This window comes from Nicotiana attenuata, unplaced genomic scaffold (assembly GCF_001879085.1).
Source record: "Nicotiana attenuata strain UT unplaced genomic scaffold, NIATTr2, whole genome shotgun sequence".
In the NCBI taxonomy this organism is placed as follows: Eukaryota; Viridiplantae; Streptophyta; class Magnoliopsida; order Solanales; family Solanaceae; genus Nicotiana; species Nicotiana attenuata.
Genome location: NW_017671354.1, coordinates 162143 through 178388, shown reverse-complemented (window position 1 = coordinate 178388; position 16246 = coordinate 162143). Strand labels below are relative to the sequence as shown.

Genomic DNA, 16246 nt, shown 5'->3' with positions numbered 1-16246 from the left:
GAAGACATGTTGAAGATATAATTAAGTAAATAAATGTCCCTCTAACAACTAAAACTTTTAAATGAGATGATCATACACTTAAACATAAACCATTGTACTGTAGTATGATGTTTTGAATCTGAAAGCACTCTTTACCAACGTATATCTTAGGAGCCATGAAAGTGAGATAAGCCCCTAGAAGAAAACTTGACATGCTAAAACTCTAATAGTAGAAACTAAAATTGAAAACTTGATCGGCCTAGCCATGTTAAAGGTTACATTTATGTAAAGAACCAACAGTTCCTAACATAAGACATAAGATAATAATTAATAAACACTACATAATAGCTTATATTTTGCATTTTAGCAGATGGATTCATTTTTGCTGCTGTGTTCAGAAGAACATTTATGTTGAGAAGATAACACTAAATCTATGTTACATAAGAAACATTTTCAGACTTGTTAGACGCATTTAGAAACAATTTTAAGGGGATTTTAAGACCAAAGATCGGACATATAACTGAAAACCATGAGATCAGATATTTCTCAACTGCAACTCCACCTTGAGACACCACTGAATGTTCATTACTGAAAAGTAGCTTCATCCAGTCACCAGTTCCACAAGGATGTAACGTGTACCACGGCCGATTCAGGTAGGGATGCTCCTACAGATAATTCAGCATTAGAATTTAAGATGGATCTAAACATGGTGCACATTCATTAACACACATTTTTTCCCACTGACATAAACTTCACGCTAATTGGTAAAAGGAGATATAATGAGAAAAGCAAACTGCACTACCAGGAAGACAAACAAAGCCTAAGATATACCTTAGCTTTAATTGAAGTTACTCCTCTTTTACTTTTTACTGGCGAAGAAGGGTTAGGGAAGAAACAAAGCAAAAAGAAGCAGAGACACTAATTGAGAAGCATGAAGTTATGTCAAGGATCATCCAAGCAGATTCGACATCTACTAGAAAGGACTGGGATATAATTTGAAGAGAATTTTGCCAGAACCTTGACATTCAGATAGTCTCAACCAGAAAATAAGGATTCCACTGAGAATACTTGAGAACTAGAAATTGACAGCAGCTATGATGGTTGGCTGCAACTAAATGCCACCAAACATTCTTAAATACTACTAATAGTATACATATTATCAACCAGGGCTTAGTAAATCATAGATATAAGTTGCAGTTCTTCCCAGTTAGTTAAAATGCATCCGTTTCAATATTCCTCCGCTTCATGAGGGAAGACCCTGATATTTGTGGTCATGCATGATGGCAAGAGGCTAAAATGCATTGGCAAGTGGGATGGATATTGTTACTAGTCTGGTAATTAACATAGATGAATTATGTGGTGAGATACAACGGTGTCAGGCGTTGATAGGTAAGTGAGTTGAGAAAGAGGAAATATATCAGAAGTGTTCCACAAAAGCTAGCTTGGTTGAGATAATTCTTTTTTTTCCATAGAAGATGAAGCCATGCAAACATACCAAGTGCTAACAGAAATCACAAGCCAAGACAATGTATTCAGTTTTCAGAATATATATAAAGCACAAAAAAAAAATGAAGAAGCAATATACCTCCTGAGTTATAAAGGTCCATTTAGATATTGCTAATTCTTGTGTAGTATAGGCAGGAAACTCTTTTTCCAGGTCTTCTATTGCCAAGGGTTCTCCATCTATGGATGTAGCACAATCAGAAAAATATTTATGTTGGTATATAAGTTAGCATGCATTAGCTGAGAAAGAATAGCAGATCAGAAACCAAATACAGACTAGCTTGCTGTTTGATTGAAGTGATTAATGAAACAAATAAACTGATGACAATGGATTACGAAGTATACAGCAAACAAGTAGTAGAGGCAGAATTTAAAACTACGCAGAGCATTGGATTGACCCGAGACTAGGATTCGTCATCATCTTTTCCACACGTATCAAGCTCATCATGATTTGTCTAACCAAAATTTTCCGCTTTACTTCAGAATTAAAATTTTATAAACTAGTGTCTCAGTGGCACAGTTATGAAGCTGCTATCTTTTTTTTAATTACTAGCGTTTCTGTAGCAACCAAGTCGTAAAGCATGGTTATAATATCACAAGACAGATGCTCCTACAAACTGTGTTGCAAGAATTCTCCAAAATACCGTTGACCCGTGCAGATACTCCAAAAATAGCAAGAGAACTAACTTATTCAGTTTCTTTCCGGCATAAAATGGATACGGACAAACATACCACTGCAGTATGCACGGAAATATAGCACGGGAACCCTGAAAGAAGAACTGTAGACGATATGGAAGTCATAGTGATGTCTTTCTTGGCTGTGCTTTTGAACCTTAAAGGAGAAACATCACGTCAATTGTTCAACCATTTATTTTTCAACAAAAGATAAGAGGAAAACTGAAACAGTAAATTGCTATTTACTGTATCACAGCTAAAGTATGTGGCATTGAAGATGGAGCATGAATATGTATAAATGTTGACAACTACATATTGCACATGAACCTTATAACAACAAGGAATCTATAACTGCATCAGACACAAAGTCATTGATGCATGCCCCTACCCTTCCAAAAGTAAGACTGAAGGCAATAGATACATACTTAGCAAGTGTTTAGTACTTAAAAGAGGAGCAACTGTTGACAAGAGCACCAACATCTACCAAATTAGCACCCGTATCCAATTGAAAGTTTTTTTTTTTGATAAGGCCAATTGAAATCTTTATAAAGATGCTAAGGATAAGAATATATGAATTCATGAACCTTAGTTGCCTGATTCCAAGAAATTAACGCGTGAACTAAGAGATTGGACAATTAGTTGTGTTCCGCCGAAGACTCAAATGTTAATTCCAAAGGAAGCACAAACTCTGGAAGTTGAGTTTGCTATAATTCAGCAGTTCAAACAAGAAAATGTCCCTGTTAAAACCTCCAACACGTGAGTAAAAGATAAATATTTTGAAACTCGAGCACTCCATGAAATAAATTTTTTCCCCAAGTAAACAGAATTAATTCAAGAAATAAAATGTGTAACATACCAATATAGCAGTATCCGTAAATACATCTTCATTAGAGCAACTCAAATCTACTATTCCAGCAAGACCACATTGATTTCGATCTTCCTATAAAAAAAGATAAAAAAATCAGCAAAGTCCTACAGGTACATAACATCTTATGCTAATTTTTCTCAATAATATAGCTCCACTGAAGTTCCAAGGACAGACCTCAGTGGATCCTGGAAGAATCATATTCTCCAATGATAAATATCCTTCTACCTGCCCAAATTGCAGAATACAAGTAGTATTAATATATATAACACGCCGAAAGCATATATAAAGCAAATGCACAAAGACCAACCTTGCTAGCAGCAAACCGTGGTCCCTTTGGACAATTGATCCATGACCAGTGAGGAAACCCTAGATCTAAATTGTTCCATTGCTCAGCAAAATTAGCAGCAGCAACGTGAAACTCAGCAGATGTAATGGTGCCATCCCAAGTGGAGATGTTAATTATGGCCTTATCTGATGACATTTCTGCCCAAATGGACAAAAATACATATAATTAAAGACTCGGGCAGCAGTAAAAAAGATATAATGAAGCATCAAAGAAAGAAAGACAATTTAAGTAATCATTGATTAATACATTTTAACTCAAATTACTGGAACCACAACATATATAGGTATTAACCTCTGAAAATATACAGAAAGATTGCTGGAAATTAGAGGATACCTCTTTGACGGTAATAGAATCTTCAAATAAAATCTATGGGCAGTGAAAATTCGAAAATTTCAGAATCAGCTAATTGGGGTTTTGACTTTTGAGATTCAGTTAGAGATTTTCAAGAAGAGGCGCCAAAGACGAAGATATGGTCCATATGAAGTAGTAAGTAGTACTCCCGGCGTTTCAAATTAAATTACGTATGTTTGAGTCGGCAAAAAAAATACTTTTAAAATTTGTGGTCTTAAAAACTTAAGGGGTAAAGCTTTGTGGGGCCATGACTTTTGTGTGGTTATAAAAGCTTCTCATTAAGGGTAAAATGGATAAAATGAGGAGTTTAAAGTTGAATTATTTCCAAATTTAGAAATGTGTCATTTATTTTGGAACAGACTAAAAAGGAAAGTACCTCATTTAATATGAAACGGATGGAGTAATTATCAACCGAAAGTTCATACAAATCTTTTTAAACTTCAATTTAACTCTAACTCAAATAATTTTTTTAATGATATTCATTTGATTCGACGTAAAAGTTAAGTGTTTGGATGAGTAAATGTTAATAAACCAAAATCACCAAAAGTCATAAGTTAATCAAGACCCTTTTTATATTTTTTTAATTTATGATATTTTTAGTCCTTTGTAGGAGGAACTTCAAGGCCGAGGTGGGGATAAGAGATTGTTCAGGTTAGCCAAGGCGCGAGAAAGGAAGGTGCGTGACTTGGACCAAGTAAAGTGCATCAAGGACGAAAAAGGTAGAGTTTTGTTGACGAGGGACTTATCCGTCGGAGATGGCAGACCTACTTCCATAGTCTCTTGAACGAGGAGGGGGACAAGAGCATTGTACTGGGTGATTTGGAACTCTTCGGGAATTGTTGTGACTTTAAGTATTGTAGGCGAATTAGAGTTGATGAAGTTGAGGGGGCTATGCGTAAGATGAGCAGGGGCAAAGCAACCGGGCCAGATGAAATCCCGGTGGAGTTTTGGAAGAGTGCGGGCAAGCCAGGCTTGGACTGGTTCACTAGGTTATTTAATGTCATTTTCAGAACGAAAAAGATGCCCGAAGAGTAGAGGTGGAACACGATGGTTCCTGTATAAAAGAACACGGGTGATATCCGAAAATGCAATAACTATCAGGGTATCAAGCTGCTTAGCCATACTATGAAAGTCTGGGAGAGAGTGGTAGAGCTAAGAGTGAGGAGGTGTGTCTATTTCCGAGAACCAGTTCGGTTTTATGCCGGGGCGTTCAACTATAGAAGCCATCCACCTTGTTAGGAGATCGATGGAGCAATATAGGGAGAGAAATAAGGACTTGCATATGGTGCTCATCGACTTAGAAAAGGAGTACGATAAAGTTCCTAGGGAAGTTTGTGGAGATGTTTGGAGGCTAGAGTTGTACATATTGCCTACGTTAGGTTGATTAAGGACATGTATGATGGAGCAAAGACTCGAGTGAGGATGGTGGATGGGGACTCGGACCATTTTTCGGTTACGATGGGGTTGCATCAGCGGTTGGCACTCAACCCTTTTTTGTTTGCTCTGGCGATGGACGTACTGACGCGCCACATCCAATGGGAGTTGTCGTGGCGCATGCTATTTGCAGAAGATGTTGTATTGATTGACGAGACACGAGACGATGTGAACGCGCAATTAGAGGTATGGAGGCAGACCCAAAGATTTCAAGTTGAGCAGGACCAAGACAGAATACTTGGAGTGTAAGTTCAGTGGCGAAACTCAATGAGGGAAAGGGGAGGTGAGGCTGGACTCACAGGTCATTCCTAGGAGAGGAAGTTTTAAGTACCTTGGGTTTATTACTCAGGGATGGAGATTGATGAAGATATCACACATCGTATTGGGGCGGGATGGATGAAATGTAGACTCGCTTCCGATGTTTTGTGTGACAAGAAAGTGCCACCGAAACTTAAAGCTAAGTTCTACAGAGTGGTGGTCAGGCCAACGTGTTGTATGGGGCTGACCTGAGCGTTGGCCAGTCAAGATCGCTCATGTCCAGAAGATGAAGGTAGCAGAGATGATGATATTGAGATGGATGTGCGGGCACACCAGGTTAGATAGAATCAGAAATGAGGTTATTCGCGACAAGGTAGGTGTGGCCCCTATTGAGGACAAGATCCGGGAAGCGTGGCTTAAGTGGTTTGGTCATGTGAGGAGGAGGATCCCAGATGCTCCGGTGAGGAGATGTGAGAGATTGATATTGGAGGGCCTACGGAGAGGTAGAGGTAGGCCAAATAAGAGCTGGGAAGAGGTGATTAGACAAGACATGGCGCAGCTTCAGCTGACCGAGGACATGACATTTGGTAGGAAGGTATGGAGGTCGAGGATTAGGGTAGTAAAGTAGGTAGTCTAGAGTGTTTATAACAGTAGTATTGCCACGCAGTCTCGCTTTCTGTTGGTAGTAGGTTTTATGACTAACCATTATTTTCTTTCATTGTTGATCACCTTAGTATCTTGTTGTTTTTATTCTGCTTTTATATGAATTTTTGGTACTGTCCCTATGGGTGTCAATGGATATTCAAAAACAGACTAAACCGACCGAACCGTACTGTACCGAACCAATTTTTAGGTTTCTTTTAATAAAACCGCAACTTTTTATATAAATCTATAATCGTACCGATAATTAGGGTAAGTTTTTTATTTTATAAAATAAACCGAAAAAGTCCCGAACAGTACGGAATAAATTTACATGTGAAAATATATTTATATTTAAAATTTAATAATAATAATACTGTATTAAAATTTTCCTTGGGCCTTGGAATTGTGAAAACGGTTACAAGCAAACAAGTAATTAAACTCAAAATCTTAATTCAAACCTATAATGCTACTCCTATTGAAACTAAATTATTTCCAACATACTCACTAGCAAGACACAAGCTATTCTAGCGATTAGTAGCACACTACAATGTATTGAATATGTTTCCTTTCATATAATTTAGATTTATTTTTTTAAATATTTAATCTTCTATAGACTTTATTCTTGAGTTCCAGCATGGATAATATCTTTTCACTCGGTTAATATCTTTGTTTAGTTTCTTTTACGCTGCTGCTGTAGATAGTTGATGGATCTATACTCAGGAGAGTAAAGATATCTAGATAGTTTGCTAAGTCTTATAAAAGTATGTATGTTATTGCATTCTACTTATACTAGTGACATTTACATGACATTTTAAAAAAATACCGAAAATTAACCGAACCATACCGATACCAAAGAGAAACCAACATGATTGGGACGGGTTCGAAAAGTCTAATTTTGGTTATACATAATAGAATAACCAAAAAATTGGTATGGTACAAATTTTAGAAAATAACCGTCCGAACCGAACCATTGACACCCCTAACTGTCCCTTTCTTATCTATATTATCATTAATGTGGTGCTTATGCTTTCTTGAGCCGAGGGTCTATTGAAAACAACCTCTCTGTCCTCACAAGGTAGGGGTAAGGTTTGCTTACACACTACCCTCCCCAGACCCCACGGTGTGGGATAATACTAGGTATATTGTTGTTGTTGTAATTTATGATTTTTTGTTTGACCAAAATCTTTACTATTTTATCGCTGATCTTTTTGTAATCCATGAAATACCATTTCCTAAAAATAATCTAACTTCCTCTCTGTAACTTTTTCACCATTGGTCCTTCTTGTAAAAATCTTTATAATAAGCATTTTAAAGGTTATTTCAGAGTAAAAAAAAAAAATACCAATCTTACCAAGTTTTTTTTACCAAACGCACCTATTGATTGTTAACAATTTTAGCACTTCATTCAAACACGTAACTGTTTATTAACACCAATAATTTCAGCAATTAAAAGTGATTTTTTACCCTTAAGACATTTGGTTAGATGATAGAGTAAATGACACTTTCACCTTTGCTTAGACACTGGATGGTTCTCAAATAAGTAATACCCTTCTTTAAAGTTCATAGGTTAATTATGTTTTTGTAGTTTGTCGGTTAATTATGTTGCTAAAGTCTATTTATTAAGTATTATCTACCTACTTTGACTCTCAAAGTTATGTCCTCTTTCTTTCGCATTCTGCTATCTCACTCAAACCAATTGAGGGAAATCGCATCCTTTGTATCACATTACAAGTACCTCAATTTCTTGATCACATTGGTTTGTTCTAATTATCTTGGTAATTTAACGTATGCTGCCTCTCCGACAAGAACATGTATGTATAAAATACGAAAATTGTTCTGGAATATGGATAGCGTTGAGAAATAACTAATGTTTAGCTTGTTGATACATGCAATGCCCAAAACTGAACTGTAGAAGCAATTCTGCATTCCCATGGTAATCGACGAAAAAATAAGAGCCATTAATTGCTTTCGTTAAATCAGTGTGCATCTGTCATGCTCTCTTCAGGAAGATATTGACGTCAAGCTGCAGTTGAGATATCACAAAGATTATGCCATTCAGAACGACGAGATATGAGGCATCAAAGAAGCAACATGCAACTGCCGTCAACTTTGAGGCTTTGAAGGAGTAGGTGATGATGGGGGCTTCAAATCTGGGTACTGCAAGATATCAAGATAACAGTCTCAATAAACCACTTGAGAGAATTCACAAGCCTAAAGTTATTGCCAGCAAAAACCAATTTGATGGTTGTGTGCAAAGAGGAGAAAGAACTTCCCCAAAAACCATTCTTAGCATTAGTACATGACCTAAACTGACTGAGATCACCACACCGAGAGGAAATGAGACGCAAGAAATACTGGTTCTACTTTGGTGAGTTTGGCACTGTCAACTGCTGGCTATCATGGGATGCAGGGGGCGTCAGGTTATAATATTTGAGAAAGATTTATACACAGTTCGGACAGGTGTGCCAGACTCCCCGTTAAGACCAAGAACCTAAAGCATAAAAGAGTACATTACAGTCTCTATGAGACAGCCAACTTGGATGCTGAAGCAGCAAGTGGCATTTGAGAATTGTCCCAGGCACCCTTCGACTACTCTTGAGGTTAAAGATAGTAGTTCAATAGATTTGCAATCTCAGACACTTGCTCATGGATGTGTAATCAATATGGGAGAGTGCATGCACGAGAGATAGAGAGCATACATTTGGATACGGGGATGATGATCTAGGACCACATTCTGTCGCTGAGGTTGAGTCAACAGACTTCTTAATGGAGCCATTGCTTATCTGCTCAACTTGGGTCACGCCTATAGCAGATGGAGATTGACTATTAATTTCATTTGCTTGAATCACCCCATCATTACTCTCTTGCTGTTGCACTCCTTTAACCTTCTTGGCATAGATATGAACAGATGGAGGGAGAAGGGTTTCTTGGATCTCCTACAAGAAAAAATAAACGTAACTGAAAAAGATGAAATAATTCTGTGCAGAGTTTCTGATAACTTAAGCATCAAGCTTCTGATTTCATTCCAAAGACCAGCAACATAAAGTTAAAGTGCCTAAGGCCAAATCTATTAGGTCGCCAATTAGACAAGGTAAGATGCAGGTTATCAGGACCCAAAGCCTCTTGGAATCTCTCATCATTTATGAGTGACAGAATTCTACGGAAAGAATATAAAAACAGCTACTTGCAAACATACATACGCAAGAAGATGCAGTTGGACACGAATGAAGAGATTATCAGCCTAACTCAATCTACTTGGAAGAAAGGAAGAATACCTGCCATCCGTTCTTGCCTCTTATCCCACCTCGGATAGCATAAGCCTCTTTAAGACCATTTTTTACCAATAGCTCAGCCACTTTGATTGAGTTTCCATCAAAACTACCTTCCACATCAAAGAAGATATCCGTCAAACTCTTAAAACCGCTCAAACAGTTGAATGTTACTATGTCACTATCTGCTATTATAGCTATCTATCTATAAAAACATCAAGTGTTTACCGGACAGAGGTCATAAAGCCAACTCTCTCTAGGAGAGGAGACATATTCAACAAATACATGTTTATTAAATGGGAAACTTAACTATTCTCTCCTTTTCTTTGCAGCAGCTATCTGACGGTAAAACCCAGTTATAAGGCTGATTAAAAAGACATTATAGTGGGTTGACATATAGGTTACAAAGCAATCCTCATGATCGCCCAGAGAAATCATCAGAGACAGAATGTGAGTTAACTTTTTTGACAATGATAATGAGAATGTGAGGTAACTTAAAAGGATAAAATGAAAGTGGAAAAGGGCATTTACACCTGCCACTACTTAGACAATGAGGAAGCATCAAATCATAGCTCTACTCCACCCCTTCTGAATCCACATGTGAGCTGACTGTGTTGACAGCCTCCTGGCATCCAGAGGGGGACAGGTGCAAACATCCTTCTTGCCTCAGTATTACAATCGAATTGCTATACTCATGAAGAACAGACACAAAGAGACACATGGAAGCAACACCTAAGCTAAATCTATCCATAACCCCTGGACCAACCATAAAGGTGATGGAAGGTTGACATTATAGAAGATCTTACTTTACAATAGCAATTGCACTTTCATAAATTAAAAGAGTTATTTGATTTAATGAGGAAGAAGGATCACGAGAGAAGTTTGCAAGTTATATAATGGCGGACACAAAGCTACTACCTCCCAATCTCTATACGTGCCTATACTCCTAAAATGACACAACAACAAACAAGAAGCACCTACTTACACGCCCTATGTGCACACATACACATATATTACCAGAGGCAAACAGTCACACACACATATATATGGAACTTAAGATGTTTGATCCCAAATAGAAGCACCGAAATAATTATAGACAAATAGAAAACTAAGAATTTTTCAATCTTTCTTCCCAAAGGAGCCAATAGACATTGCCACAAAAGCTTGCCACATCTTATTGTGCCAAAGCAGCTAATATCTATTTACATGGGAAAACTTCGACAATAAAAAGCTGCTTATAGAAAAGGTCAATCAATTCTGAGACTGGTAAATTTTTTATCATCGGCAGGTCAAATGCTCCACTTTAAACTCATGCTCAGATGAAGAAACAGGTAAATAGTTAGAAATGGAGGACTCAAAATTGGAAACACCCAGCTCAGTTTGGCGTCTATAACATGCCTTGTTGATCATGCAAGTGAATAACCAAAAGACAATATACATAACAATCTCCATTATCATCACTGAAATACTTATGTTTACCTGTATGATAATTGCCCTACTATGCAACAGTACTTGCTATCTGTTGAAATGTGAAAATAATAAACTTGTTTTTCATTTGTTCACATTTGTTTACATTAGTCTACATCAGCTCATGAACTAGAATATTAAATTAGTACATGTATTAGAGTATGAACACACATTGATGTATTTTGGAATATGTGAAGTGTGGATATGATTAGTATGTTTACATGTACTCTAGGCTAGATACATGAAGAATTTTCCCTATAAATAGTCATGTATTCCTAGCCATCTGAGGCAAGTCAAGTTGAATTGAAATCATGCTTTCCTCCATTTTCTTCTTTGTGAGTTTTGAATGTTCTTTTGTGTTGTCTTGCTCTCCCAAATTTTCTAACATTGTGGTATCAGAGCCGATGTGTTTGAGAGAGAACCAAACTTGGAGAGAAAATGACAAATAGTAACGGAACTCCATTTGAAGTTCCTATGCTCACAAAAGAGAACTATGGAAATTGGTGTATCCGGATGAAGGCCTTGCTTGGTGCCTATGATGTTTGGGAACCGGTGGAAGTCGGAGGTGATGAAACGGAAGATGATGCTGCCTTTAAAAAAAAAGATCAAAAGGCACTCACTCTCATCCATCAAAGTTTGGATGACAAGATGTTTGAGAAGGTTGCAAATGCAACCACCTCAAAGCAAGCATAGGAGATTCTTCAAACCTCCTTTAAAGGTTTGGATAAAGTGAAAAGAGTTCATCTCCAAACCTTAAGAGGAGAGTTTGAATCATTGCATATGAAGGAATCCTAATCCGTTTCGGATTATATTTCAAGAGTTTTGGCTATTGTCAATCAAATGAAGAGATATGGTGAAGACTTGAGTGATGATAGGGTCATTGGAAAAATACTACGATCCTTTGATTCAAAATTTAATTATGTTGTTGTGGCTATTGAAGAGTCCAAAGATTTGGATACCATGAACATCGAAGAACTCACGAGTTCTTTGCAAGCACATGAAGAAAAGTTAGTGGAAATCTAAGCTCAACAGATATAAAATGACTTTTGGGAAGCTTTGGTTAGGCAGGGATGTGCCTAAATTAGAAGAAACCGAAAGAAGAATCGGTTGAACAAGCGTTGCAAGCAAAACTTTCTTTCAAGGAGAAAGATGAATGGCGTGGCTCGCAACAAAGAGGTCGTGGACGTGGACAAGGTCGTGGTAAAAAAGGAAGAGGTGGTAGCCAACCACCATATAAGAAAATAGGAGCCAAGACTCTAATCAAGGAAGACGTCGTGGAAGAGGTAGAGGACGGAGGCAAATCAAGGAAGGTATTATAAGTCTAATATTGAATGTTATACTTGTCATGAATTTGGTCATTTTTCCTCGGAATCTAAAAATAATGTGGAAGAAAAAAATTATTTTATGGAGAGCAAAAATGAAGATGGAGATGGTATTTTAGTTCTCACTCGCAAAAGAGAAAAAAGTGTAGAGAGAAATCAATGGTACCTTGACTCTGGTGCAAGTAGTCATATTTGTGGAAAGAAAAATTTATTTGTGGAGCTCAAAGAATTGAATGGTGGCAACATCACTTTTGGATTCGCGGGTTAAAATTAAAGGAAAATGTACGATTTTAATTTGCTTGAAAAGATGGTAGTCACCAATTAATTTCTAATATTTTGTATGTACCCGAGATGAAAAGTAATATTTTAAGTTTGGGACAACTTTTGGAGAAAATTATGATATTCATTTGAAAGATAAAAAGTTGTTCTTGAGAGATGAAAATGGGAGATAGTTAGCCAAAGTTCCTATGGCTAATAATAAAATATTTGTTTTGGACCTTCAATGTGATGTTCCAAGGTATTTGCTTTCATGTACCAAAGATTCACCTTGGCTTTGGCATATGAGATTTGGTCATGTGAATTTTGATAGTCTAAGGTTGATGAAGAAAGAAAGCTTGGTGGATGGATTGCCAACTATTGATCATCCGAGAACTTTGCGGAGGATGTCTCTTTGGAAAGCAAGCAAGAAAAAGCTTTCCTAAAGAGTCTTTGCCTAGAGCCCGATGCCCATTGGAGTTATTCACATAGATGTGTGCGGACCAATAAAGCCATTTTCACGTGGTAAAAGTAATTATTTTTTACTTTTCATTGATGTCTAGGAAAACTTAGGTGTATTTTTTGAAAGTGAATCGGAGGTTTTTGATACTTTCAAAAAATTCAAAAGCATGATGGAGAAACAAAGTAGCTATCAAGTTAAGTCATTGCGGTCTGATAATGGTGGAGAATTCACTTCAAATGAATTCAAAGGGTTTTGGGAGGGTAGAGTGTACGCGGTCCTTAGGCAGAGAGGTTGTTTTCGGTAAACCCTCAGCTCAGGAAGATAACTATGTCCCTAGAGGAATAAATGTCCATAATATACACCCTTAATGGGATAGTCTAGAAGTCGAAGAGAAGAGTAAAACCTTGGGAACCACGGCTTGAATCTAGGAACAGTGATACTATGTGAATTCTTCCTCTCTCCCCTTCTCTATCTCTACAAATAGGATTGCATAAGCACTGAGCAATACTATATCACGCCAAGAGTATCCGTGACAAAACAGCTCAAGAGGCTTGGAGTGGTTTCAAGCCAAAAGTTGCTCATTTGCGAGTATTTGGGAGCATTGCATATGCACATGTGCCGGATGAGAAGAGGTCCAAGCTTGACGATAAACGCAAGAGGTATGTTTTCATTGGCTATGATCAAAGTTCTAAAGGTTATAAATTATATAACCCAAGAAATGACAAGGCCACCATAAGCAGAGATGTTGAGTTTGATGAAGATAATGCTTGAGAATGGAACACTAAATAGCAAGATTGCTCTTTTAGTCCTTTCTTTGATGAAGATGATGATAAAGAAGTTGCGAAGCAGCCTATCACGCCACCTTCAACACCTCCGGCCCAAGTTCAAGAAGAAGATGAGTCAAGTTCAAGTTCTTCAAGTGAAGTGCCTAAGAAAACTAAAAGTCTTCATGAGTTGTATGAAAATACGGAAGTGGTAAGAAAAGATTTATATGATTTGACTCACTTTTGTTTGTTGGTGGATAGTGAGCCTTTAACTTATGAAGATGCTGCCCAAAATGCCAAATGGAGAGATGCCATGGATGAAAAAATCAAGGCAATCAACAAGAATGACACTTGGGAATTAGCCACACTTCGAAAAGGCAAAAACACCATTGGTGTCAAATGGCTTTACAAGATTAAAAAAAAATTCAAGGGTAAGGTGGAAAGGTACAAAGCAAGATTGGTTGCCAAGGGATACAAGCAAAAGGCCGGTATTGACCATGATGAGGTATTTGCATCGGTTGCTCGTTTGGAAACAATTCGTTTTATTATTTCTTTGGCAGCTCAAAATCAATGGAAAATTCATCAAATGGATGTGAAGTCGGCTTTCTTGAATGGTGTTTTGGAGGAAGAGGTTTAAATTGATCAACCTTTGGGCTACAAGGTTGAAGGCCATGAAAATAAAGTTATGGAGCTTGAACACGTGAAGCCACAAGACCGAATTGCAGATATTTTCATCAAGCCATTGAATTCAAAAGCTAAGGAAGGCTCTTGGAGTGATGAAACAAGTTTAAGGGGATGTTGAAATGTGAAAATAATAAACTTGTTTTTCATTTGTTCACATTTGTTTACATTAGTCTACATTAGTTCATGAACTAGAATATTAAGTTAGTACATTTATTAGAGTACAAACACATTGATGTACTTTGGAATATGTGAAGTGTGAACATGATTAGTGTGTTTACATGTACTCTAGGCTAGATACATGAAGGATTTTCCTTGTAAATAGTCATCCATTCCTAGCCATTTGAAGCAAGTCAAGTTGATCTGTGAGTTTTGAACGTTCTTTTGTGTTGTCTTGCTCTCCCAAATTTTCTAACACTATCTGTGAAGTCTTGCAGGTTTGAGCAGACCATAGTATATGACTCATACAGGAACCACATCAAAGAAATTGCTCTATCTTATTAAACCAATATATATATATATATATATATATATATATATTTTGATTTGCTCCGGGTGTCCGAGTCTCTAAAAGACCCGACTAATCTCGGGGAAACCAAAAAACAAAATATAATGAAGCATCAAAAGCCGAAATGCAAAATTCTCACATATATTGGTACGCTAGGTACTAAGAAATGTATTAAACATATTGTTGACAAGACTTACTTGTCTAAAACACAAACAGTAGTATTCTCTGGCTGCTTGAAATTCTCAAACACCCTCTTAACAAAGGCATCTTCATCTCCTTCACGGAACTCAACCTGCACCACACTCTTATTCAACATTCTCAAATTGGGCGAAGGCAAATAAGCCAAGCTCTTCTTATCCCGAACATCTAACAGCAGCGAACTGGGGTCATCACGGAGCTTCCCAAAAGCATCAACGGCGGAGATGAACTTATACTTTTGGAAATACTCTTCAGCTAATGGGATCACAACGAGCCAGATAAAGGTAACCCCAGCAACAAAAAATGGATACCTAGTGAAAAATTCATCAATAGAGACCAAGATTGCTTCTAAGTTGATTTTAAAGGGAATTTCTTCAGTGGGCACAGCAGTTTCAGCGGCAAGGGTTGTAAGAGGAAAAGAGAGACCCAAAGAAAGGAAAGAGAGATGGAATTTTGGAAAGATTTGTTGGGATTTTGTAGAATGATGAATTGGGGCTTCTGTTTGTAAAAGGGGAGGGATTTTTCTGGTTTTAGGGGAATTGAGTTGGAGTGAATTGCAGATGAAAGTGGGAGAAGAGTTGGGAAATGGGGATTTTGGGGAGGATTTGTTGGTATTGAAGTGATTTTGGAGAGGTAAAGAAGTTAAAATGCCTACCGAAAGAGACTCCATTAGAAGGAGCCGAGATAAAAGAACTGAGAAGGGAAAGACGTATTGGATTTGATATGGAAAAGGAGACGATAAGATGTCGCGCCATTTATAACGGCAAATTGCTATATAGACATTTTTTTCCTATTATATTATCTGTTCTTTCCAGGAAGGAATATCCTTCTTTTCAGTCAATTGAATTAAATTTCCAATTGATTCGCAACTTCACAAGTTAATAAAGCGAATTATGTTATAAATAGAATTTTATTTATGCTGAATGTTTATATTTAGAGAGATTCTAGGGTTTATTACTTGGTGGCTAAGTCACCATCTCCCTATAAATAGAGGGTTCTATTCCATTGTAACTAATTCCAAAATCAATAAGAATTCTCTCCCTCTACTTTTCTCTGCAATACTCTTCTTCTTCTTTTATTGTTTTATAACACGTTATCAGCACGAGACTCTAACCAATTGAGTAGAAGCTTTGAGATTAAACATAATGATTGTCAATTATTCCATGAACTTCATTCATGATTAAATTCTGGATTTAAGGTAAGTATTTTACTTTATTTTTCTCTTTTAAATTCTTGAAATTCTATAATTTGATTTTATATACA

The 16246-nt window shown here is 37.1% G+C and overlaps 2 protein-coding genes across 2 annotated transcripts; both read right to left on the bottom strand.

Moving 5' to 3' along the window:
• Window positions 1–221: 221 nt before the first annotated feature.
• On the bottom strand, window positions 222–3869 carry LOC109207762 (ubiquitin-like-conjugating enzyme ATG10). The gene is made up of 7 exons (XM_019370745.1): window positions 3705–3869; window positions 3333–3508; window positions 3200–3250; window positions 3014–3097; window positions 2215–2314; window positions 1565–1662; window positions 222–644 (listed from the first exon to the last, which is right to left on the bottom strand). Exons 2-7 carry the CDS (start codon window positions 3504–3506, stop codon window positions 411–413), a joined length of 741 nt encoding a protein of 246 aa, XP_019226290.1. The 5' UTR covers window positions 3507–3508; window positions 3705–3869; the 3' UTR covers window positions 222–410.
• A 3982-nt stretch (window positions 3870–7851) lies between these two features.
• Window positions 7852–15737, bottom strand: LOC109207761 (rhodanese-like domain-containing protein 4A, chloroplastic). The gene is made up of 4 exons (XM_019370744.1): window positions 14983–15737; window positions 9332–9434; window positions 8756–8992; window positions 7852–8213 (listed from the first exon to the last, which is right to left on the bottom strand). The coding sequence occupies exons 1-4, from the start codon at window positions 15651–15653 to the stop codon at window positions 8160–8162; spliced, it is 1065 nt and encodes a 354-aa protein (XP_019226289.1). The 5' UTR covers window positions 15654–15737; the 3' UTR covers window positions 7852–8159.
• Window positions 15738–16246: the final 509 nt, after the last annotated feature.